This window comes from Cryphonectria parasitica, assembly GCF_011745365.1.
Source record: "Cryphonectria parasitica EP155 unplaced genomic scaffold M406scaffold_1, whole genome shotgun sequence".
Classification (NCBI taxonomy): Eukaryota; Fungi; Ascomycota; class Sordariomycetes; order Diaporthales; family Cryphonectriaceae; genus Cryphonectria; species Cryphonectria parasitica.
The window spans coordinates 1,506,891-1,531,533 of record NW_024468909.1 but is presented as its reverse complement, the minus strand read 5'-3'; the positions used below and the strand labels follow the sequence as shown (position 1 = coordinate 1,531,533).

At 54.8% G+C, this 24,643-nt stretch overlaps 6 protein-coding genes across 6 annotated transcripts; 2 read left to right on the top strand and 4 right to left on the bottom strand.

Moving 5' to 3' along the window:
- Positions 1 to 2: 2 nt before the first annotated feature.
- M406DRAFT_100598 (uncharacterized protein) lies at positions 3 to 687 on the top strand. The gene has a single exon (XM_040914913.1). The coding sequence runs from the start codon at positions 195 to 197 to the stop codon at positions 540 to 542; it is 348 nt and encodes a 115-aa protein (XP_040780813.1). The 5' UTR covers positions 3 to 194; the 3' UTR covers positions 543 to 687.
- A 617-nt stretch (positions 688 to 1,304) lies between these two features.
- M406DRAFT_325336 (UAA transporter) lies at positions 1,305 to 2,905 on the bottom strand (the record flags this gene model as incomplete). Its single annotated transcript, XM_040919971.1, has 4 exons — positions 1,305 to 1,308; positions 1,350 to 1,587; positions 1,762 to 2,576; positions 2,697 to 2,905. The coding sequence occupies 4 exons, from the start codon at positions 2,903 to 2,905 to the stop codon at positions 1,305 to 1,307; spliced, it is 1,266 nt and encodes a 421-aa protein (XP_040780812.1).
- Positions 2,906 to 4,764: 1,859 nt separating this feature from the next.
- M406DRAFT_354154 (uncharacterized protein) lies at positions 4,765 to 6,621 on the bottom strand (the record flags this gene model as incomplete). Its single annotated transcript, XM_040922843.1, has 3 exons — positions 6,328 to 6,621; positions 5,349 to 5,882; positions 4,765 to 5,273 (listed from the first exon to the last, which is right to left on the bottom strand). Coding segments are annotated over exons 2-3 (915 nt in total), but the record flags the coding sequence as incomplete, so codon positions are not given.
- A 1,925-nt stretch (positions 6,622 to 8,546) lies between these two features.
- On the bottom strand, positions 8,547 to 10,625 carry M406DRAFT_96564 (uncharacterized protein; the record flags this gene model as incomplete). The annotated part of the gene is made up of 5 exons (XM_040926332.1): positions 8,547 to 9,913; positions 10,018 to 10,046; positions 10,081 to 10,217; positions 10,260 to 10,297; positions 10,367 to 10,625. 5 exons carry the CDS (start codon positions 10,623 to 10,625, stop codon positions 8,547 to 8,549), a joined length of 1,830 nt encoding a protein of 609 aa, XP_040780810.1.
- A 1,210-nt stretch (positions 10,626 to 11,835) lies between these two features.
- Positions 11,836 to 13,813, top strand: M406DRAFT_21805 (uncharacterized protein; the record flags this gene model as incomplete). The annotated part of the gene is made up of 5 exons (XM_040915518.1): positions 11,836 to 11,955; positions 12,056 to 12,217; positions 12,319 to 12,824; positions 12,897 to 13,039; positions 13,107 to 13,813. Coding segments are annotated over 5 exons (1,638 nt in total), but the record flags the coding sequence as incomplete, so codon positions are not given.
- Positions 13,814 to 15,153: 1,340 nt separating this feature from the next.
- On the bottom strand, positions 15,154 to 16,438 carry M406DRAFT_320076 (uncharacterized protein). Its single transcript, XM_040919343.1, has 2 exons — positions 16,249 to 16,438; positions 15,154 to 15,936 (listed from the first exon to the last, which is right to left on the bottom strand). Exon 2 carries the CDS (start codon positions 15,894 to 15,896, stop codon positions 15,666 to 15,668), a length of 231 nt encoding a protein of 76 aa, XP_040780808.1. The 5' UTR covers positions 15,897 to 15,936; positions 16,249 to 16,438; the 3' UTR covers positions 15,154 to 15,665.
- Between the last annotated feature and the right edge of the window lie 8,205 nt (positions 16,439 to 24,643).

The following is a 24,643-nucleotide window of genomic DNA, read 5'->3' as shown; positions in this document are numbered from 1 at the left end:
TTGGCGTTTTCTTTTTTCTCTTTTCTTCAGCTCAGATCGAATTCATCATGGTCTAGAAGAGCGCGTCAACACACAAAATCTTTCTCCTTTTGTTATTCACTTTGTTCACAATTGGGTTTCTTTTCTTTTTCTCAACTCATTCGCATTATCACACGATCGCTCAGTGACCCGCGCAGGGTCTCAATATTTTCTAAATGGAATGTATAATCGGGGAGAAAGGTGCCGCTTCTTACTGGTGCATGGAATCGGATTACCTTTTTGGGGGGGGGACAAACTTGGGAAGGCCACGGGCTATCACCATACCACATCTCGTTCGAAGGCGTTTTCTTGATGATTTTCTTGTTTTTTTTTTCTTTCTCTCTTGTCGCAGGCAGTGGCGTATCATGGGACGAAAAGCTCATATTTTCTTTGGCCTTGGGGGGCTCATTGTCATTGCGGGTTTTGATTCCCAGAATCAGCCAACACGGGAAGAAGAGATCGCGAGGCCACGGCCCCGATCACGAAGTCGAAGGACCGAGGAGAGAATGAGACTCTGGATATGAATTAACATGAGAGGGGGGGAGAGTAGGAAATACCAAGTAGAAGTGGAGGGAGGGTGAGCTGCGGAAGGAAATGGGCGAGATGGTATTCTAGAGACGAAATGTAAGCTATGGCTCGCAGGAAATAAATTATCATCATATCATGAACAACCTAATCAAACGTACTTGTGCTCTCTATGACTATTCAAATGAAATTCATCCAGATATCGCCGTAAGAGAAAAGCTTCTGAGCATAAGAGACTGACTATGCTTGCCTTGGAATTCTGTCCCTTGAGTACACACACCGAGTGCTCGAAAATGCCGTCCATTGTCAATAGCATCTTTCAACCTACTACTACCCGTTACGAAAGGTGAAGCGGATGACATCGGGAGAGTCATTTACTTCTCTCTTACTCACACTTGGATCACCAGTCTCCCCTCCGTCTTGGTATACGATATCCCAAATCCAGAAGACCACTTGTACTTAGGAACTGACCCGAAGTAAGTATCGACATAGAGGGACGAGGATGATTTATATCTCGAGACACCTATGTGCCTTTTCGAAAGTATCGAATTTAGAAGGTCTGCCTCGACAAGGCTCTCTCTATATTTACTATGTACAGGGCTGACCTCGTGAGGTCTTTTTCCTCTTCACGTCTTTCTCCCCATGGTACAAACAAATACAGTCGAAGAGGGAAAAAGTTGTATATAAATGAACCAAAAAAACAAACCAAAACCACCCTTTCACAGAAATCCAGACCTCCCTAACCCAAACGCCCGTATGCTCTACCTAGAAATAAGCAAGTACATATTTATACTTATACATCTTACTGCGCCTTCTTCTCCGTCTCGTCGTTTTGCTTCTTCTTGTGCTCCGCCTTCTGCATCTCGGACTGGTGCTTAATTTTGGCCTCGACGCCGATGCCGCCAAACACCATGGAGACGCCCAGCCACTGCATATGCGTGAGGCTGTGGCCGTACCAGATGACGGAGAGTATCATGGTCAGCATCTTGCGGGTGACGGTGACGGTGACGAGGATGACGGAGCCGAAGTTGGCTATCGTGTAGACTGTGAAAGGGGGTTAGCAAGAACGCCATCTTTTTTGCAATGTATCTATTGAAAAGGGAAAGAGAAAGAAAAAGAGAAGAAAAAAAAGGGTTCCTTGAGAGAACAAGGGGAAAGGTTGTGGGGGGGGGGGGGTGGAGCGGGTTGATTATTGCAGCAGGAAAGGAAGAAACTCACATATAAAGACCTGTCCTACGGCACCACAGGCCGCGAAACCAAGCACATCCCACCACACGCCTGGGTGCCGGGCCATGAAGCCCAGCGCGGCGTACAGCTCGCCTGCCTCATCACCACCGACGGCCTCGGCCATGCCGAACCACGCGCCCACCGGCGTACTCACCAGCCAGGGGCTGAGGACGAGGTAGAGGCCGCTCAGCGCCGAGCTCATCATGTTGTTGGCGCACATCATCTGCGGGCCGCGATACGGGCGGAACTCGGAGACGATCCAGTCCTGGGTGCTGTTGGTCAGCCCGTCGAAGAGCAGGTTGATGCCGAGCAGAAACATGCCCCAGGCCGTCTGCCCGCTCTCGGACGACGAGGAGCTGTGGGAGCTCTTCTTCTTGCCCGAGTGCAGCGTGAAGACGGCCACGCCGATCGTCACGGCCGCCACGACGAGGTACTTGTACAGCGGATACTTCTTCCGGAACAGCGTGATGTGCAGGAACATGACGGGGAGCAGCTTGCAGCTCTTGGCGAGGGTGTATGTGATGTAGTTGACGTGCGCGAGCGCCGCGTAGCCGATGGGCGCCGCGAGGGCCTGGCACACTGCGACGAGCAGGAGCGGCAGGATAATGCGCTGGTTCGGGATGATGGCTGGCACGGCCTGGCCCTTGGGCGTGGAGGTGTAGAGGTATAGGGAGCCCGTGATGGAGGAGAAGATGGACTGTATCACTTGGAGGAAGACGGGGAATTTCCATTTCTCGGTGAGGCCGGTCGAGGGATTCGTGTACGGCGTCGTGAGGACTTTTTCTTGAAGGACGCCCCAGGTCAAGCTAGGTCACACAGTGGTAGATATTAGCCGAGTGCTTGTCTAGGGAGCGCGGCGAGGCGGAAGCTCTCTCTGTGTGTGTGGCACTTGTTGATCACAGAGGAGCCATGGCATAGAGACTCACAAAGACCCATAGATCCCCAACACGCAGATCAGTAGCTGGATCACACCCGCGCCTGAGTCCTGGGTTGTGCTCTCCCTCTTGGCGGCCTGGACACTGCCGTTCGCGCCCTTAGGGGCGAGGTCCCTACCATTGGCCGTTCGATCGTGTTTCCCAGTGTACTCGGAAGACAGCTCTCTCCGGATAGGCGCTGCGGCCTTCGTTCTTGCCATGTTGATGGTGTCGTCGAGGGTAGGGCTCCTCTTTGTGTTGTTCTAGTGTAAAAGGAGGGACGGGTTGAGGATCTCGGGGATCATTCAGTACGTAGTAGCAAGGTTGGACTGGCCACGTCGTAATTCAGGGGCTTCTGCGAAGGAGTGGGAGTCCGATGGCCAGAACTGAGTAGCTGTGGACTACAAGAGACAGTAAAGGTTACTTGAAACGGAAAGGACAGGGTGCAGCTTTTATAAAAATTGTCAAAGAATGTCAGGAGACAGAACCGTTCCCGAAGCTGACAAGGTGGCTTCAACTAGAAATCATTTTGGAGGGAATGTGACAAAAGTGACGATCCCCCCGGGCCGTATGCTTATCGATAATCTAGCGGCATGTCAGGTAGACAGTTGGGGTGTGGAGCGACTCCAGTCAAAGCTCCACAATAGACCCCTCCCTGGTGCTGCCAGGCCTGTTCACGTCGTCCCCCTGCTTCTGGCACGTGGCGATCGTCAGTGTCAAGATCAGATTCCTCGGAGCAATGACATGGCAATTCAGGAACAGCATGTCAGCGCAGATGGGGCCCATGTCGTGCTTGGAGGGGTACATCAAACAGCTTTTGCACGTCACTTGCAGGGGAAGAAGAGGATGGTCACACAGAGAGTTTCGCGAGTGCCTTGTGGTGATGGTCTGTCATCTACACCAGATATTCTCATTCATCTCTCCGCTCTGGGAGCCGTCTCAGAAACGAGGTGTTGGCCTGAATTGGGGTTGTCGTTAAAGAAAAAAGGAGAAGAGAGAACCTTGGGTAAGCACTAGAAAATATGAGGTAAAAGAGGAGTGTCTTCATCGTTAATTTTGGTGTTTGTTGGGGATAGTGACTGAGTCGAGACCACACCAGGCCAGAAGACCCAGGTCCATGGAGGCGTAGGCGGCAGTGCATATTGTGTTGCTGCGAATAAGAACATTGCAAAACCCGAACTAGTCTCGAGCTTCTTCGATAAAAAAGGGTATCTGATATGTTTCGATGGCCGAAGCTGCATTCTCACGTCGACGAAAGCCGCATCCTAAGAAGAGCCTTCCCGTCTGCCGTGTCATGTCGTCGTAACGAGATTAGGACGATTCTCGTTGGTCCGCACTGATTGTCGGGTTTCAAGTGATGCACCTGGGGCGAGGGCGTTCTCCAGGCGATTCAGCCGCCTGAGGAACGGAGCCCCAAGCCTTAAGACTCCTCATCAGTCTTCTGCAACCGCCACAAAACCAGTCCCGTCCGCTTCCTTCCACAACTGCCCACCAAGTCGATCCGCAAAGAGAGGGTAATTGGTTCCGTGGTAATAAAAGGCCATCGGAACACTTTTCGGGGAAGAGAACAGTCGCACGTTCATTTTGCCTTCGTCCTCACCCACCAAAAAAAGAGGATCAAAAAGGAAAACGAAAACAATAAGAGAATAAAAGAAATCAGCCTTGCGGCAAGTCAGATCTGGAGGTTTCCCAGCCGTCAAGGGGTGACCAAATCCGACCGTGAGTATGAGAGCCTTTGGAGTTAAGTATACAACACAGCCCTCCAAAAAGAGCCATCCGAAACGCCTGTCAACAACACCCCTCCTCTTACTCTACTTGGGGTGCCTGGCTGCGCCGGACCTTCTCAGCCTCAAGGTTCTCGTAAAGGAGGAACAGAGCGGCCTCGTTGGCCTTGGCAGTACCCATGATGGTGAACATGCGCTCACCAGTATCATCATGAGGGGCCTGCGCTCAGGTTAGCCAATAGCTACGACAACTCTTTGCATGCGACAGGGTGGTGCACTGTGCTTACCTTGGCGATCGAGATGCGCGCTCCCGAGGTCTTGCGAATCTCGCTAATCTTGCTACCAGCCCGTCCAATGATGCAGCCCACCATGTCTGCCGGGATGCTGATGTTCTGGGTCTGAATCTCTTCACCGTTCTCATCGTGGGTCGGCGGGCCCCGACCCCCCATCTCGGAGTCGGACCGGCGATTGAAAGACCGAGGTGTAGCGCCATTGCTGAAATCAGCACCGTTTCCAGTGCGCATAACACGCGACGGTGGACCGTAGTCGCTTCTTCCAGTAGAATAGCTGCCGCCGCCAACACTACCACCGATACCGCCAGGTGCAGTCCGGACGGCGGGGTTGTAGAGGACGGTGCCGGTACCACGCTGCCAGTCGTCTATCAGACACTTGCAGATCTCCCAAACAGCTCTCTGGATACCCTCGGGTGTTCCTTGTACTTCCACGATCCTCTCGGTGGACTGAGGTAGCATATCCTTCTGTGCGACCATGCGCACCCCGGATACGTCCTGAATATACTTGATCTTGAGGCCCTGCTTTCCGATGATGGTTCCCATCTGATTGTGGGAGATGAGGAGCTTGATGGCTGCATTGCACACAAGTTAGTGAATATCACTTCGGTCAAGACAGACGGAATGGAGGCATGAATAGAAGACCGTACGGTGTGTGCCGTTGTTTTGGACGACGCCGCCCATGCCCATGGCCGGGGCGCCTTCAAGCAGGGCGCGAGAGACAACCATATACGCCTTAGAGATGGCGTCGCATCCTCCAGTGATGGTCAGAACGCGGTCGTGAACGCCCTGTACGACCTTGGAAACGCCAGCCTTGACTCCAGTCTCGTCGCGCAGCTCGGCGACGTTCTTGCCGCCCTTGCCGATGATGACGCCTGCCTCCTTGGAAGACACGATCGCACGCAGGGTCAGCTGAGCCACGGCGTATTCTTCGTCGGTGCGAGGCGCTGGCTCTCCATCGGGGCCGAGGCGCTCGCCGTCGTCAATCTTGACGCGATCGATGCCAGAAGGCAGATCGTCGCCGATGGGGGACATTTGATCCTGAGAACCAGACATGATGTTGGATGTAGGGGTCGTGTAGAGGAGTGTTGGAATGTAATGAGAAATGCGCGCAAATGAGGTGGCTGCGGTCGGGAGAGTCAAATAAAGGTTGCGCGAGGGGTGGGGTGAAAGTCGCCTCAGAACTGGTGACGCATTTGTTAGCTTCGTTGTAGACGCCACGCGGTTGACGACTGTAGTCGCGTAAAGGTGATGCGACTCGGAAGTTTTGAGGAATAGAAGAGAAGACACGAGAATCACAGCGACGAGGAGGAAGCGGAAGAGGAGGAGCGAAGGGTGAAGGGATGGTCAGGGGCGTGCCAGAGTCAATTGTGCGCATGGAGGACTAGAATCAAAGAGGGTGCGCGGTGCATGGCAAGAAAGCTCTGTAGGCTGGGGGGGGGGGGGGCGCGATGTTGATTGGGTGGGGCGGGCGGGCAGGTGCACTGGCGCACCTTCAGAGGTGCAGGGGAAGGGTTTGCGGCGGGGCAGAGGCTGCTTTGGTGGGTGAGGTTCGCGTGGGGACAGGCCAAAGGTCCCTTGCTTGGAGCGGGGAAGATAGGCTCTGATAAGATGCGTGCTGCGTCGTACCTTTGCTAGACCAGAGATTTCTAAATGTTCTGTGGCGAACCCTGAATGTTGAACAGCTAGGGTTGAAGTGTGATGGGAAGTGGGAGGTTTGGGGTTGGGTTTTACGACCGGATCAGTCAAGAATGGCTGCTGGAAGGCGATGCAGGTCGAGCAAACGCGCGAAGTGCCTTGTCTGGTGACTGCGCGAGAGATGGCGTGCAAAAAAGGGTGGGATGGTCTGAAGGTGGGCGGAGAAGGAAGAGGGGGAGAGGATCAGTGGAGGGGTTGAGCTGAGAGAGGATGGAGAAGGTTGAGAGAGTCGAGGGGTGAGGAGGGTTTTGTGATGGAGACGAGACAGGAGAGATGAGTGAGAGGAAGGGGAGTAGAAGGAAGAGGAGGAAAAAAAGAAGAAGAGGGCGGATGGAAATGGCGGGATGGATGGGGATGTTTCGACGCGACCAGAGACCGACAGGACGGCAGGAAGCACCACACGCATCCCAATTTGTCTGTACCGCGTATGGGCAGTGGGCAGGTGGGCATTCATGGGAATGGCAGTTGCACTCCCCCTACCAGTGTTCTGCTAGGGAGAGGGTGGCAGTGGGAGGGGGTCATCTGGAACGTCCAAAAAAGTACTCAGTACTTTTAGCGTCTGCTAGTTTTGCCGCACTATGACGGTACTGTCTACTCTTTTTTTGAAGATTGTTGTGTTCGAAACTAGGCCGGTTGCTTGTCCCGGATGACCTTGTCCCTGCCCCTTGCCTGCAGTATGTATTGTACTGGAGAGCGTACTAAACTATGACAGTAGCTTGACACAACAGCCCTGAGTAGCTCTTCACATCTCCGAGCCTCCTCAACCTCAAAACAGGATGTTGCATCCCATGCATAGAAGTAGAGGAAAACGACTAAATGCGTCGTCAATGTTTGTCTTCGTCTTGGAAATCTATTAGTAGACATATAGTGTGAGAACTACCAAGGCTTAAACTACCTCTCACGAACCTACTTGCTCTGCCTGTTCTGGATTTCTGGTCACTGAAACTTTCTGTAAAACATCGTCTGCATGCACCTCCACAAGATGCACAAATATTGCTCTGGGAGGTCTGGGGAATAAACTGGGCTTCAGATTTGTCCACCTCTTTCTTGTACGATGCTGCCAGCCCTTCTGGCCATCAAGCAGGTCCGCCACAGCCTGAATTGTGTTGTAAGGCTTTAATTTCTCAGGCCCGGACTCTCTACATAGGCCGGGGACTCCTTCCTCCAGCTACAGCTAGTTGGTCTTGTTGATGTGTACCACTTCCCGTAGATCGGAGGACCAGAGAAGGAGTAAACAGTCTGCGTTGGAATGTTGTTTTGTATTCTTCTAACAGACTATGTTTTATCATTATTCAGAGATTTATGAGTGGTGCTCTCTGTTCTGCGATGAATCTCAACGTATACATACTAAAACGGCACTGGAAATTAGGTGCTGGGGGACCCCAGCCTTTAGTAGAGCCATAGCCAACCTCGCCTACACAACTCTGTCGCTCAGTCCAAGGTCCAATGGCCCAGGCGACGACCGCTCTGACTGACTGAGATGTACTACTATGTGTGTACCATTCTCTCAGGGCGACACAGATCCCGCATCTGTGTGTAGGTTTTGTATAGAGAGAAAAGTACCGCACGCCGGCAACGGGGGTGTCTCATACAGCCAGAGACACACCGGAGCGTCTTGAAATCCCTCGCGGACCGGTCGATCATTTGATCATGCATTCCGAAAGGGGAAAACCGAATGAAACCCCTGGTATTAGGTAATTGGGCAGATGCGGTGCACATGCCCTTCTCCATGCACCGGACCACGACGCCCACGGGCCGCAATTCGCTCTCACTGCCACCCTGCTGCAGCTCGAGGCGCCCGGCACGAGACACCAGGGGCGCTTGTGTGCATCATCTTGCCCTAGTACGTCCAAAGCTGGACGAATAGGGATTCTGCATGCTGTGAAGGTTATGGGAAGCGAAGTATTGCTTCTGCTGCCGACAGTAACTCGGATCCAGCGCCGACCATCCAGCACGTCCCGGGATATCGCAAGTGATTGCAGCTCCTCGACGCTGGCAGCCGTTCTCCCAGTAGATTATGTACGTAAGAAGTCAGAAGCCTGAACAACGGCAAGTTCTGGAACGCCCTGCTGGATGCCACCTGTGGAAAATGTATAGTTCTCATGACAGATCACCATGGGGAGACACGTGACCACCAAAATCATGCCGTCCTACCGCGATCTTAGCCTCTCCTCGTTGCCCAGCCAGAAATTCCGACAGGCCCTGTGGCCCCAATGCTCGACCCACCACTCGCCAAAGCTATCCTCGACGTCAAAGTCCACCCCCTTGACCCTCTCATCTCGCTTCAGGCCGCAGACGCAACATGCCTTTGGGGCCGTGGGCACCACTTTGGCCGTGGTGACGGCCATGTGGTCGTTGATCTCGGGCACCTTGAGCGGTTCCAGCTTGACCACCTGCTTCTGGAGGCCGATGTTGGCAGCAGCCACGGCGCTCTTCAGCTTACCGATGTGGTCGCGCCACACGCCGACCACGTCTGCGGCCTCACGGTCCTCACGGGCCGCCTGGGTCTTGTCGATCCCCGCCAGCTTCATACCACCCTTGGATCCGGCGGCAGAGATGGACATGCCCTGCGAGAGGAACTTGTCGCGGTGCCAGCGGTGCTTACGGCCAGCGAGGACACGCGCTGCGACAGTGGACAGGACGAGATAGCCCCTTAGATAGTCGAGCGTCGCCGGGTCAGCGTATACGCGCGACTTCACAGCAGGCGTCTGGTTGGCTGTCGGCTTGTACAGCCTTGTGTCGGCCTCCTCGAGGAGTTCAGGGAAGATCGAGAGCAGAATAGACGGTGGTGGGACATTGGTGGGTGGGGGTCCGATGACCTCTTCGTGCACTGAGGTCTTGCGCTGGCTGCTGGTCTTGGATGTCCGTCGGGGTGGTGCAGGCTGCGGTGTATCGACTGCATCCCAGTCCCAACTTGACGAGACTGCTGAGGGGTCTGCTGGTGTGCCAGTCGAGGCATCAGGTGGAAAGTCGGCGAATGCGTCCCAATCGTCCTTGTCTGTTGGAGACTGCGCCCCGGGCCATGCGGTGACAGGCGTAGGCGATTTCTCTTTGTCATCATCCTTGAGATCCGCGGGGAAAGACCCAGATATTGGTGTCGTCACGGCCAGTCCAGGGAAAGGGTTTCGATCCGAGAATGATGGTGACCTCGGAGCCTGAGGGTAAAGGGGGCTGGGATTCAGGGATGGGGTGGTCAGGTTCAAAGAGGACTGTAGCGGTGTTGGAGGTTGTTTCCGTGTCTGCGAGGTCATAGACGTTGTAGTAGAGACATGAGACAACGACGGTCGAGGGCTTGGTGCGCCGAAGTCGATAGAAATCAGGTCAGCCAGTGCGGGCTGCACCGGAGCAGCTGCTTGCATGGGCGCCGGACTCGTATCTACAGTCTCAAAGTCGCCAAAATCGTCGTCGTCCTCGTCTTCTGGTGGTGGGACCCCACCAAAATCGTCAGCGTCGAAGAGAACATCCGAATTGGCGGGATTGGGTTTTGGTATCGAGATCTTGGGGGTTGGCTGAACCGCTTTCGGCAGTTGGGGGGATGCCAGGGATTCTGGGGATTTTGTAGCCGGCGTAGTCCTCGTCGTGGTTGTGGTGTTGGTGGTGGTTGTCGTCGGCGTCTCCCACGATGGTCTGCCTTGCCAGGGCTCTGGCGTCTTTTCAACAGCCAGTCCCACCAAGTTATTTGACATCAGGTCCATCGTGTCTGCCCGAAGTATACGATTGCGCACGAGAGGCACCGGAGCGGATTTTGGCTGTGCTGTTGGGCTCGCCAGGCTGCTGCTAAGGGCTAGTGGCGGAGGCTTTGTCGAGGTCGTGGATGGAGCCTCCATGAAGTCTCCCCAACCAAAGTCATCATCATCACCTACTTCTTCTGCTCCTCCTGCTGTTCCTCCACCACTCCCTCCTCCCAGCGACTGGAATGGCTGTTGCGCCACGGCGGGGCTCGCCTGGATGGGCCCCAGATTTCCCCAACCTTTGCCTCCATTTTGTAATTGTTGTTGTTGTTGCTGCTGCTGCTGCTGCTGCTGCGGTTGTATTGACGGCCATGGCTGCGTCGGAGTGTGATAAGCGAGTGGGGATGTCGTCTGGCCGGCCGTACTGAACAGGAACGCAAACGGATCAGTCGTTGTGTTCGTTGCAAGCTTCGGCTGCGATTGCGACTGGGCGGCGTGGCTGGGCCGAGGACTGTTCGAGTTGAGCCCGGCGAACTCAGCGAAAAGGTCGGCCGACATGTTCGTGGACGGGCTTTGCCTTCAGCGCGACTAAGATAATTCGTGAGAGAGTCGCGAAGGTAAGGAGAGCGAGAAAGAAGGAGAAAAAAAATAGAAGAGGTGGCTACAAGATTGACTATACGGTCAAGGGAGCGATAACACCTAAAGTTGGGATGGGACGAGGAATGTCGGTGTTGGCGGAAGTTTATGGCAGGGAAACATGTTTGGATCGGTAATATCGTTTCAATGCATGCATGCAGCCCTGAGGCGTAGGCATGGAATTACAGACGCGTAACTCCGTTATTCTCTCTGTGTGTGTATGCGAGGAATAGGTGTAGTGTGAGTTGGGGGGGGGGGTTGAAGGAATTGGAGGCAGACGAAGATGAAGGATACTTCCCAGAAAAGGTGAGGGCGAGATCCCCAGGACAGGAACGGTGGTGATCATCCCCCCAAGTCTACTATAGTACATTCTAGCTGCCCGCCCACGGCACAGCAGCTCCAACGCCACCATACATAGTAACAGGGTGGGGGTCCTGACATGCCTAACCATGCTATACGACCTGTAAGGATTACTACGCAATAATTCAAGTCGACCAGGGTCGGTGACAGGAATCCGCTGAGTCGGGCCCAGCACTGGTTCTGGCCCGCCCCAACACCGGACCCCCTGGAGCCCCTCCAGCCAGTGGGAACGTCCCGCTGAAAAAGTCAGGTCCGCCTAGGCTCTGGCCTGTGCATTGTCCTGTAGTGGCTGTAGTTGATCCAGCGGCTGGGCGGGAGGTGAAAGCCGCGTCTTTGGGCTTAGGGCGTTTAATGCGCGTCGGTGGTCAACCGCGAATCTTTAGAGACGACATGCTGTCGTCGTGAAACTCACCTCTTGGCAGCCTGGCCAGGGTCGTTGTGATATATCCTGCATGCTCCACATAACTCATCTCTCTGCAGTTCTTTCTGGTTACATCTTTATAGAGACTAATCATCCATAGATTTGCTCATCAGTCGTCGGCGTCGTCGGCGGTCGTTGTCGTCGTCGTATGTTGGCTTGGGAACGAATCGAATCTCGTATCCACATTCTCATTACAGACGAACGAATCCTCTCTTTACGATCCTGATCGGCTACTACGTGCTACGTCGTCATCGCGATGAGGACCCTGGATGATTCCAAGTAGGGAATCTCCTCTCAAATAGCCGCATCCAGGTGCGCGCAGTCACTGACCTGACTTTTCTCTTCTTCTGTAGGGCGCGATGGGAGGAGACGCTCAAGCAGAGCACCAACTTTGAGGACTTGCAACGCTCTGTGAAATTCAACGGACCCGGGAGTCCCTGTGTGGCAGGGTGTCGATCTGTCTGTTGGAAGGTGAGATCCCCCCCCCCCCCACTCCTTCTTCCCTCTTCTTCTTATAGACTGTCTTGGTGTGACGCGTGCAAAGACTCATCAGCTCACACAAAAATGATAGGCCTTCCTGCTTTTCAAAGATGCTAGTGCTGCTACCTGGTCTCATGTCCTTCTTGAGAACAGGAACACATATAGCACACTCAGGGAACACTATCTCAAGTACATCAAGCATCCAGAGCTTCTCACAGAACAATCTCTGGACCCCCTCGCGGACGACCCTGATGTATGTCTGCCCCTCCTCCCTGGCCGCTCCTTCAAACCAACTCAACTCATCCACATGACATGCATTCCTGGTGAGCAAATTACTGAATACTGCCCATATAGTCACCATGGACGGCATCTCGGCAGGATGAGCTCATCCGCAGCGAGATCCTGCAGGATGTCCAGCGCCTGCCAGATGAGCCCTTCTACCATCTCGAGACCACCCAAACCCTCATCTTGGACATCCTCTTCATATGGGTCAAGCTGAATCCCGACGTGGGAGGCTATAGGCAGGGCATGCACGAGCTGCTCGCGCCTCTCCTCTACGTTGTGAACGAGGACGCCATCAATCGTGACACCATCGGTGATGCTGTGGCCGATCCCGCCATGGTCGAGATGCTCGACTCGTACTTTATTGAGCACGACACCTTTGCCCTCTTCTCGAAGCTGATGGAGCAGACAAAGCCCTTTTATGAGATCAGTGTGGATGCCAGTGGCCCCCTGTCCTCAGAACAGAGTGCTATCGTCGAGAAGAGCAAGCAGATTCATGAGATTGCTCTCATGAGCGTCGACCCGGAGCTGGCGAACCATCTCAAGGTCATCGAGGTTTTGCCTCAAATCTTCCTGATGTAGGTCTCCCTTCCGCCGTCCTTCCCTTTCCATGGCAGACGTGATGGGCTAACGAAACCGAAAACGTGCAGTCGGTGGATCCGTCTATTGTTCGGAAGGGAATTCCCATTTGAGCAGCTGCTTGTTCTTTGGGATACCATATTTGCGTATGACCCAACACTGGAATTAATAGACCTAGTATGCGTTGCCATGTTGATCAGGATTCGCTGGACTTGTAAGTTGCGCCTGGACCAACGCCAAGAATGAGACAGATGAGATGTCCTGACATATATTGTAAATAGTACTCGAGGCGGACTACACAAGTGCCCTGCAGCTGCTGCTCAAGTATCCGGCCCCTGAACAGCCCCACGGCCCGCACACCTTTGTAGATGACGCGCTCTACCTCAGAGACCACTACAACACTCCAGGTGGCTCCAGCATTATCATGAAGTACACCGGAAAAATGCCCTCACCAGTCGCAGAGCAGAGGCCTTCCACGCCTGAGTCTAAATTCCCGGGCCTCTCACTCAGGAGCAGGGCGCAAGGCGCACGGTCGCCCCTCTCCTCACCTGCACGCTTCATCTCGCAGCGCGGCGGTGTCGAGGCTCTCTTCCAGGGCGCAGCAAAGAATGTCATCGAGCGCGGCGAGAAGCTGGGTATCAACCAGGCCGTCCGTGATGCCATGGGCGAGATCAGACGGAATATGCAGGATCTCCGGGTCTCGAGCGGTAACAACTCTCGCGCCGACACGCCCATCACAGGCCAACAAGGTCTCTTCGCCAACGGCGTGCTTGCGTCCCCTGGGAGCCTGCAGGCCCCCACAGCTATGTTGCTCGAGCAGCGGAACAAGCAGCTGGCCATGCTCCTGGATGAGGCCATCACCAGCCTAAAGACGCTGGCGGCCGCCAACCTAGAGGACGACAAGGACAAGAATCTCGAGGCCGTAGAGATGGCTGCCGCCAAAGCGCAGTTCGTCAAAATTCACCTAGAGGATTCCTCACTCGATCTCGGCCTGGACTCTCCTCCTCCCGCGCCGCCTCTTCTGCGAGACGGCGAAGTCAACACCCCTCACGTCATAATCGAAGACGCCGTGCCAGATGTTCTCTCCGAACCAGCAGCGCTGCTGGCGTCAGGCAATATCAACAAGGAGACCTCGCCCAGTCTGATGATAGCAGAAGACGAGATCATGACGGACTCCGAAGCTGCTGGCGCCACCACGCCCAAGATGAGCTCACCCGTTACGACGACGACGACGGCGACGACGACGATGGAGGGCATGGAAGCCTCGCCTCTGTCCCCGGCCTCCAGGCCTCCCGACTCCATCTCCCCGCGCCGACCCACAACGATCCCCACGCACTCGACCTTCGCCCAGTCGTCCTTCTCCCTGATGCTTGAGCCCGACGAGACCACCCCCAAGTCTGGGACCTCGCCAGTGTCCGTCACCTCTTCAGCCGCCGCCGCCGGCGCAACTGCTTCCGCCACCGGCACGCACCGCAGCACAAAGAGGCCGAGCAACGCGTTCCTGTTTGGCGAGGTCGTTGCAGGTGACGCCGAGAGCGTCGCGGCTGGTGGTGGGAAAGGCTTCACGTCCGAAGACATCTTTGGGCTGGAGCCCTTACGGCGGCCGAGTAAGGCTCGGGGGAAGTATGATGATCTCTTTGGGGGTGCGCTGGGTGAGAGTTGAAAAATCTTGGGGAGGTAAGAGCATGATGTGTATATATACATGTGTATGTGTGAGAGTGAAAGTGAAAGAGAGCCTGCATCGTGTCATAGAACAAGGAAAGGTTGGCTGCATCACTGAGAGGCTCGACAGGTCTCAACGGGGCGGGGAAGTGCGCTTGGGTATTGGTTTTAGACATGGAAATACCCCTCTATAGATTTGCTTCAGAGCAGTGAATACACACATGCCACGTAACGAAAGAGTTGGTAAGGCACAACCATCAACTATCTTGCACTTCTTGTTCTTTTTTTATTCACACGATCCTCATCAACTCCTCACTGATATGTTCTATCAAAAAATAAAGTATGGGTTCCAGTAGGACAGCGTTCTTTCAGAGGCACGGTTCAAGACGAAAGGCACATCATCAAAGTTATGAGTATGTACACTCAGTCAGGTGCTCATCTCCAAGCCTACCCAAACCTTTTCCTCGGAAGGAGGGGAGGGGGGGGGGAGAGAGAGAGAGAGAGAGAGAGAGAGAGAGAGAGAGAGAGAGAGAGAGAGAGAGAGAGAGAGAGAAAAGAACACTTCACATCTCATCTCACCAGACACACCACACTCACTTGTCATGTGCAGCAGGACTCAACATACTCTAAAGAGAAGTGATCATGATCAGAAACAAGTCAGTAAGGCCAGTTATATATAGCAAGTTTTCAAGGCTGATATGTTCTAGATGTGAACCTCTCAACGCCGGTGAAAGAGGTCTCGTTGTGCGGTAGCTAGCAATCTTGATTTTTGGGGAGTTGGTTAGGGGGGGTGGGAGGGGGGGCAGATGCTTTTCAAGGGGGTATCTCGGGTGCTGTGATGTCGTTCTTCTTCTTCCCCTCCTCCTCCTCCTTTCCCCCTCTTTGCTTTCCAATTATATATCCTTCGTTTGTTTCTGCGCTCTTCGTCGTGTTTTGCTTCCTTTCAGGACGTTAGCACCAACCAAGCCAAGGCGCGTCTCGTTTCGCCTTTCCATCACGGCTAATTGGTATTTCCGCATGGACGTGAGTGTACAAGCACAATAACAACATCTCCCGATGCCTCTTGCTTTTGTCTCTTTATCTTTGACTTCTCCCAATGCCAATCTTACGCATAGAGCATACTACATGTGGCAATCGCCAAGCTGCCCAAAAGGTTTCCGCCATCGTCTCGTGTCGTCTCAACGAAACGACCGCCCACTCTTGTGCGCTAACGGGCTCGACGCAGCAGCTGCTGCCGCTGCTGCCGCGGCGCCGCTCGACACAGGTGGGCCCATCTTGGACGAGGCGCCACGTCCAGCAGCACCAGCGTTGGCCCGTCCGGTATGGCGCATCCTCCCACCGCGCATGTTGGGTGTGTTGGCACAGAATGCACAGATGTACACGTGGGGCACATCGTGGGGTGTAGCCATGTCGATGCATTGACCATGGAGAAGGCAGTCGCACGAGTGACTATTGGGTGGGAGGAAAAGAGAAGAGATGAGCGGTGGTCAGCAATGTTGATCTTGTTTGTTTGTTTGTTTGTTTTGTCACAGACGTGATAGGTTTCGACCCCACGCGCATAAGGGTGCTTGGATAAGGGCAAATCATAGACGCGTAAACAAATAGATTGTGCATAAAGAATACGGTGGGTCGCGCGAGAGGATCAATTCAAAAAAGAAAAAAGAAAGAAGGCCAGGTGGAAAGCCCCAAATTTTAAAATGAAATAAAAGGAGGAAAGGGGACTGGACGACGGAGAGAGAAAGGGGAGGGGGGGGGACTTACCACTTCACCAAGAATGCCCCTTCGCCCGCCTCAGGCCTGTTGCACACGCACCGCACCTGGCTCTGCTCCTTACCCTGCGTTGGCGATGCCCCTGGCAGACTCGCCTCTGAGATAGTCGACGAGCTGCTTCTTGGACCAGGCGGGAACAGCTGCCTGCCTCCGCCGCCAAGCGCTGGTGGCTGTTGTCCACTGATCGACCGCCTCGGGTTGACTGCCTGCATGACCTTGCGCAGTTCTGCCGCAGCGTCACTCAGGCTCCCACCAGTGGAGGGCCGCTGTTGTTGTGGCGGCTGCGAGGAGGGGGGTGGCGCCTCGACCTCCATGGCGTCTGTTTCGTCCTTCCGAAAGGAGGCTGTTAAGGGCCGGTCGCTGAACGAGCGGCGCTGAATGCGGGGTTGCGAGAAGATGCTGCTGGCTGTCGGCGGCCTCGAGTTGCCCGAGTTGGAGCCTCTACGTGGGTCGGGAAAGGCGAAAGATGAGTGGCGGCTGGGAATGATGATGGGCTCGTCATCCTCCGAAGAAGAACAGTCATCCGGGGCAGGCGAAGAGGTCGGGAGAGGAACAAAACCACCCCATAAGTTTCGGGGGTCAATCTGCCGACTGGGAGCTAACGGATCCAATTCTAGTTGTTCGTCATCCTCTTCCTCGCCATCAATCACCGTCTCAGCATGCGCCCGGCCGTTCTCGTCAATGACGAACTTGACAGATGTTCGTTTTGCACTGCTCGGCCGGGGCGGGAGGTTGGCAGTGTTTTCAGGGATGGAGGTTAGGCTCGACAGGCGGTGATGGTGCGACGACTTCAACGGCGAGCTTCTCCCGCCTGGACGTCCTCCTGGAGCCGCCTGAGCACGGCTACTATTGCTGCCTTGGTTTGCTGTCTGGGAGGAAACATTTGGTTGGCGATTCGTCACAGGCCTGGCCGGGGCCAAGACTGGAAGGGCATTTCGACCACCACCCACAGTCCGCTTGCCGCCTCTCGCACTCTCACTGAAGCTTCGCGACAGATTTGGTCGGCCGTCCGATTTCTTCGTGGAAGAGATAGCAGGCGCACGGCCGAGCTTCTTGCGCTGTTGGCTTTTGCTTGCATCCTGGCCTCCTGTGGCAGCAGTACTGCTGTTGTCATTCCCACGCAGGTGCGTCTCCGTGATGTTGGAATCGGAAGTCATGATCGCCGGTGCTGAAGAAGTAGGATGTTGTGATGTGGTTGTGGTGTCCATGGACATGGAAATTGCGCTATGGTCTAATGGCGCCGAAGTCGTGGGCTGACTGAACAGTAGACCCGGGTCAACTCCGCCAGGACTTGCGCTGAACGGATTGTCCATCATCTGGAACGAGCCCAAAAAGTTCTGGCTGGGAGATTGCTGGCTTAGGCCCGGAGTCGACATGCTTGCCGTCTTCGGTGCAAGAGCACGCTGGCGTCTGGGTGTGGTATGCTGCTGGGCATTCTGGCCACTCGACCGCTGTTGATACTGGTTTTGCTGATCTGCCGAGACAACCATTTCCTGCTGCTGCTGCTGCTGCTGCTGAAACATCTGCTCTGCTCTTCCCCAGTCCATCGAGTTCATCTGCCCGTGCGCGTCGTAATGATCCTGCGTCGTGCTTGTCTGGAAAATGTCCACCCCAGCAGCCGAGAGATCCACGTCGACGGCCATTGTACCCGCGGAGTTCATACCTGAGGTGTCCATGTCTAGTCCCCAGAACGGTCGTGGGCCCGTGATTGGCGGCGCGGTGGCCGGCCCTACCTGATAGCTGAAGACATCATCCGGGTTTCCCGTTACAAAGGTAGTGTCTAGATGAGGCGGCTGCGGTGCGCCTGAGAATTCTGGTTGTGAGAAACCGTGAGCCTGCATGTTGTCCATCTGGGGCTTGGGCGCGAGCTTGCGCCCACCCCTGGACGAGGGAGGGGGGGTCGCAGTCTGGCCCTGTTGTCCCTGCGCTGGAGCTGGTGGTGACTTGGGAAGCGTCCCAGAAACACTTGCTCTCCGAGGCTTCTTGGCCAACCTCCGACCTTGCTGCTGCTGGTGCTGCTGCTGCTGCTGGGCCCTGGGCTGTTGTCCTTGCGCCCGCAATACCTTGGTCGCACTGCTCAGGTCGGCACCTGCGGCGTCTTTGTTGTGCGAGAATGCCAACGGCTCAGAGGACGACGAAGGAAGTCGCCGGGCAGGATCAACCGGAGCGAGGGTGGCAGGGTCGGCCGTGAAATGATTCGCATGGGCTGCAACCTCGACGGCAACCACCTGGGCAGACAGCGGCCGTTTCCTACCCGTCGTCGACGGAGCCACCACAGGACTCACGGGCACAAAGTCGAGGTTGGATGCGTCGCTCCCGGGTGAGGAGATGCTCCGAAAGTTTCCTGGGGTGGAGTTGAAGACAGAGTACTCTTCGGCGAACCGGGGTGTTCGGCCAGAGGTCTCGTCAAAGTGATGACTAGCCAGCTGCTGCTTGGGAGTCTGGAGAAGTGGACTCGGAGAGACGGCCGTCGGCGTTCGCTGTGGGGTTGGCGGCCGAGCGTTTGGATCACCAAAGCTAGGCAAGCAGAGAACAAAAAAAGACGTCAGCAGATTGCGGGGATGGACAGAGAGGGATGGTCTAGGCGGCGGCAAAGGCGACGGCACTCTCTCCCTCCCCCCCCCCCCCATGAGGGAAGGGGGGGGCAACGAGATCTGTGAGTGAGTGGAGGATTGACGCCTTACCTGGTTGCTGCCTGCTGCTGGTCGCAAACACTCATAGCAGCTTTGGATGTGATCCTGTGCCCTCGTAGTTTCTGGAGTGCATTACAATCCGGTGCAGCAGAACAACTGGAGAGAGAAAAAGAGAGCTGGACGAATGGTGGTTTTGTCCGGCCTTATGCCCTCGTTTGGCCGAGCAAACGGTATCCGTAGAAGGGGGGGGTTGGGTTGACGTGGTTTCCCGGATATGATGGATAGTATTGGAGGAATCAAGTTCGATACCTTGTGTTGTGTTTCAGACAAAAGGCTGCTTTATTGCCGTGTATCATTCATCCCTCATTATTGAAGTCGTCCTTATGAGATGTCGTAGCCAAGTAAAGAAGATCAAGGAGTGGTCATGAAATGATGGTGGTGTTGGAGATCTCTGGATTGCTGCTGCAAGGCTTGAGAGCTCTCAAGTCTCCAGGTCAGTCCAATAGTTCCCAATCGACCATAACTCATTAAGTTTGGACAGTCAAGACGGAGAGGTAGAAAGAAGAAAGAAAGAAAAGAGATCGGAAGAAAATTTTCAAAGAACGGCCCAGGAGATCCCAGGTATCAATCCAGCACGAACAGCAAGAGAAAAAAGAGAAAAAAGGAAGGCTAAGACAGTCAAGAAAATCGTCATTGAGGGTCGTGTGTGTGTCGGGAGACTCCAAACTCAGACTGTGCATTGCCGTTCCAACAGAGCAGCTCCAGCGGGTTTAGACCAATCCTGGGGCTGGGTGAAGGGGCTGGCGGGATCGCTAGAGTTGTTTCTGGGCTCAGGTTCCAGCATGAAATTTTTTGACAGAGTCCGTGAGCAGGATGACAGACTGTGCAGGTAACATGTCGGTGGAGACTCCGTACGACGTAAATTTGAGTTATGATCCGAAGCGCCGGTCCAGACAAGCACTGTCTCTGCACAGGCGAACAACGGAACACCAACACAGAGAGAAAAGAGATCTCTCCATCTCTTTGTCTCGTGTGTATATGTGTGTGTGGCCTCGAGGCTCCCGGCCAGGTCTGACAGAGTGTACCACAAAACAGGCACACCAACGGAAGAAGGCAAGCTTGTAGGCGAGTGAGGGAGGAGTGTGTTGGGGGGGGGGGGGCTTGTAACGTACAACAGCAGTCAGCACGTACCTAGCACGACAGCACGCGATGTACTGTACTGTTCAGTGTGGGGGCGGCTAAACAAGCGAGTGTGCAGCTGCAGGTCGAAAAAGCAATAAGCGGTCGGCCTCACGACGTCGTCGTAGGAAGCTTCCTTCGTGAGGTACACTGGAAATAAGTAATCGAAAGTTCCCCTACAAGGCCATGCATGAGGGCGTCCCAGGAGCCTGGCGGCTGGGTCGAGAAGAAGTATGTTGAAACTCTGTACGGCCGGCCACTTATCGAGGGCACACGCCGGTGTCCATTGGTGTGTCCCTTCGTACTTTGTAGCTCTGGAAAACCAAGGTCGACAGGGACGCAGAGGAATGGATGGACCTGTCGAGCCTGGGCCACGTTGGTTCTCCCGGACATTACTTGCATACCGGCCTTTAGCGCCAGACACTGCCAGGTACAGATAGACAGGCCACAGCCCAGAGCTAGACTTGCCCCATGGTTCACACTGAGAAATTGTTGCCCGTTGTGCTGAACAGCTGTCAAATAGACCCCCCTCATACGTGCCTCCCCTCCCTCGAGAGAGCTAGCAGGCTCTGATGGAAGAGTGGCCCCCTCTTTCCTCTCCCCCAGAAATTTGTGCCCCTCCCCCCCCGAATGGCGTTAAAAGACACGATGACACGGTTGGGTCGGTAGTTTCGCCGTGCCCTTCCAAGGACGGCCCCAGTGGGGCAGGCCCTGTCCAGGGAAGGCTTGGGCGGTGCTCGACGCTCGTATACTGCAGATCAGACAAGCATCGTATGCAATACTAGTCGGCCAGAGCCCCTGTTTGGAGCAAGGCACAGGCAGCACAGGTGCTACAAGCAGTAGACATGAAGAAGAGGACCTTCCTCTGGCACACACTTTCCCAGCGTGCCAGCTTTTTCGTTCTGGCACCCTAGCGGAGGGCAACCAACCCGGCGGAGCTACTGCACAAATGTGAGTCAACCCTAAGTGCACTCCGCTACCACAGCCTACAGCCTGCAGGATGAGCAGTAGAGCCTAGACTGCCTCCCTGCACAAAAAAGCAGGCTCCAAAGATCGTCCATCGGTGCATAGAACCACACAAAGAGGCTGGATGAACTCGGTCGCTGTTCAATTTTGAGGATGCCCTAGGCCCAGAAGGGACCCAATTTCATTGAGAGTGTATCTGAGAGCTGAAAGTCTGGAAGGATACGGGAGGGCTGAACCGTGACGTCGTGCTCTTTGTCAAGGTTGGACACTGTAGCAACATGATTAATTGATATATATCGAGGCCACATTAGGGTGCGACGGCCCTCCTCTGAAGGCTCTGGGTGTACCATGCCGATCTGGTCGCCTTATATTGCAGCTGCCGAGGTTATGGTATTACTCTCTGGCGCAAAGCCTCTCAGTTCACGTCGGCCCAAAAGCAAGTCGATCATCATGATGGTCCATTATAATGTGCGCTCAGTAGTGGTGACGTGAGAGGATCAACGACTTGAGTACAACTGGTGACTGCGACCTAACAGACTCTGGGGTCTGCTTCTCTTGTTACGTAGTAGGAACCGCCATGAGAAAAATGATTGGCAGTCTGGTGTCCACAGTCTCTGAGCACAGTATCGTGTACCAGCGTGCAGCGGATGACGATAGCTGCACAGGGAGGAGGAGATGCACGCCGGAGGGGTGGGACTCGTGGTGCAGGGCCGAAGCACACACAACTTGCAAGCCTCCTGTAGGTTTGTTGCTCTGGCGGTAAGAGAAGTGCCAATGAGGCAGGCCAGACGAGATTGAACCTCCTGCAGGTTCCTGCGTCAGCCTGTAGGACCAAACCTGTGGGCGGCCGCCTCTTGCCCAAGTGGTGAGACCTCCTCCCTCCTTCTAGCTGCTCCTCAGGCACGCAACCACACACCACATGCAGCGCATATCATGCATGCACGCCAGGCTGCGGCCCCCCCCCCCTTCCTGGAGGCCCCGGCCCCACCTCCTCGCAGCCTGTGCTAAAGTGCTTGCATTGGATATCAGCGCCAGTGGCCGGGGGATGGGATGGGATGACGTGTGGGTTGCTGCAGTTAGCTGGAGGCGTCACGTCGGTCCTTTCGATCAGCCTGTGACCTTGCTTGCTACTGCTTGTGTGGGGGGAGACAATTTCCGACCTGCAACAGACTATTGATAGATGATAGATACGGCTGCTTGGATGTTCTTCCCTCGTCAGGAGCAAGACCTTGCATGGCTTGTGAAGTAAACACTGGTCAGGGCTGCAAATGAAGCACGTTTGGAAGGTTAAAAAAAAACCAATAAATAAATGTTAGTATGTGACTGTCATTAGCGGTATCAAAGCAACATCACTTCGTACATGCGAGCGGAAGGAATCGGCAGATCGGGCAGGTGGGAATAGAAAAGTGGCTTTGAGGTATCTTGATGCAAATTCCCAACAAGGTATCGGTGTCCCAAGACAGGGCTGGATGTCGTGATAACGAGTGCGCGGCAAGAGCAGCTGAGGAAACTGTGGCAGGTGCCAAGTACGTACGTACTTTCCGTACTATGGTATAATCTTGATGGGAAAGGTGAGTTGCAGTGTGGAGGGGAGTCGACACCCCTGCTCCTGCCCATGATTGGCCGGGCTGCCTAATTTGATGGGAGCCAACCCAAACCTTCCCCCCTCACCACCAAAAAAACCCCCACAAGGCCATACCTAAACAGATACGCTCTTCAGCTGAGGGAATATACCTCTTTCTCTGTCTGCTCACTAAAGCTGTCTCGTCATTCTTCACCTCGGCAATCATAATATCAGGAGATCGATTCCTTCCCCGCGCGTGTCGGTCAGGTCCGGAGCTGCAATGTTGCAAAATGCTTTCGTCGAGCTGCCCGCGAGGATCAACCCTCACCAACCGCGCAACTCGTTTCCTAGAACGGTTCGTGGCTCATCTTCACACATATTAGTTTGACTCATCTCCAGGATCAGACCGCCAAGCAGTGTCCAAACGCATGCTACCAGGTCCATCTCGGTTCCAGCACCAGGAGGACACCACACTGGCACACGGGAATGGTACGGCAGATAAGCTGCAGCCCTCGCATGAAGTTGCAGTTGAGAGATGGGACGATTGGAGGCCAGCCCTACATACTACGTTGTCGTGGTGCGTGGACAAACAGGCACTGGCCCTGATCAGAAGTTGTTATCGAGGTCGACGATAGTAAAGATCGAGAGCCTTGGTCTAGGAAGGGTTGTCTTATGTCCAGTTCTGGTGGTTAAGAATGACCTGATCAGCCAAGCAGCAGTCCCCCGCCAAGGCGTCGTCAGTGCGCCCCCGGTTCCTCGCGTGCCTTCGTCGGCACCTATACAGTCCATATCGAATTGATGCCGGGTTTGCCGATGCTACTAAGACGAGAAGCAATTTCCCCTTGGTACACTCTCCTTCGAGACTAGATTGAGCTCAGATTTGCGTCGCTGAGCTACCCATTAACATGCCATGGAGCCTCACGATCCGGTTCCAGGTGTTTGTGGATTTGGTCGAGGCCATTTGGGACGCGGGGCACTCTCTCTAACCTTACCCCTCGGCGCTCAACTCTCCCTTCGGTGCTGTTCCGGGGGAAAATTGTTGTCCCGTCTAGCCAGTTTCGGAGAGTATCGCGAAGGCGGCACACCAACGAAGCCGGTGGGCGTCCGTGGCATTGATCGTCTATCTTTCGGGCCAACCTAGAGGCGTTCTCTGTTAAGTTCCAAACATGGGGATGGAGTGAGACTCGACTCCAGCCAAGAGCCCCACGTCGCAGGTGTTGAAATAGGGCCCCAGCAGCAGTGGCCGGCCGAACGCCCGTCTATTGGACGAGGCTGACAAAGAGCTGACCCCGATTGTGTTGTGTAGCGTTGCTGTTGTTACCCAAGTCGCATCAAACTCAAGACGAATCTCAACGTTAGAAAAGATGAGATGAAGCGCGCCAAACCAAAAGGTCAAAGAAAGACACACATGTGTACGCGACGATGGACTCAATTTTCGGAACGACCTGTAAACCCCTTTTGAGTTCTCCTGTCCTGTAAAGTTTGTCGCCGTCTATCTGACTTTTGACCTCTATCCCTTGCCCATCGTTACCAGGCTAGCCTTGCCCCTCCCTCCCCCCTTCATTCCAGGATATATTGACCGCCAGCACTGCGTGCTTGCTCTCGCCGCGAGGCTGAGCTGGTCCTGCCGCATTCCCAAATTTCTTGAAGTTATTCTGTCATATTATACCATAGCCCCTTCGCGGGGGTCAGCCCTGGGGGACAGGCCTTTCCCCTCCCCCCCCCCCCACTTCCCTTGTAGAGCTCCGGATAGGAGGTGGCCAGGGAGTTTCGGTACACTGAAACGCCGGGCCTGCGCCGCTGTGTTGGAGTTAGCTTGCTCATTATTCGTTTTCGTTTCCCTATACGGCGGGCTGTCTGGCGATCTTTGGTAATATGGAAGAGAGAGAAAGATGACGAGCAAGTTTCCTCATGCCGCGCGATTTCGACCTTGCTATGTGTGCATCCATTCACCTGCCCTGTTTCTTCGGTCTTGCCTCGGATGGTATGACTCGTGCCCCCTCCCACCTTGTAAGCGGGTTGCGCGCTGTTGATTGCGGTCGGG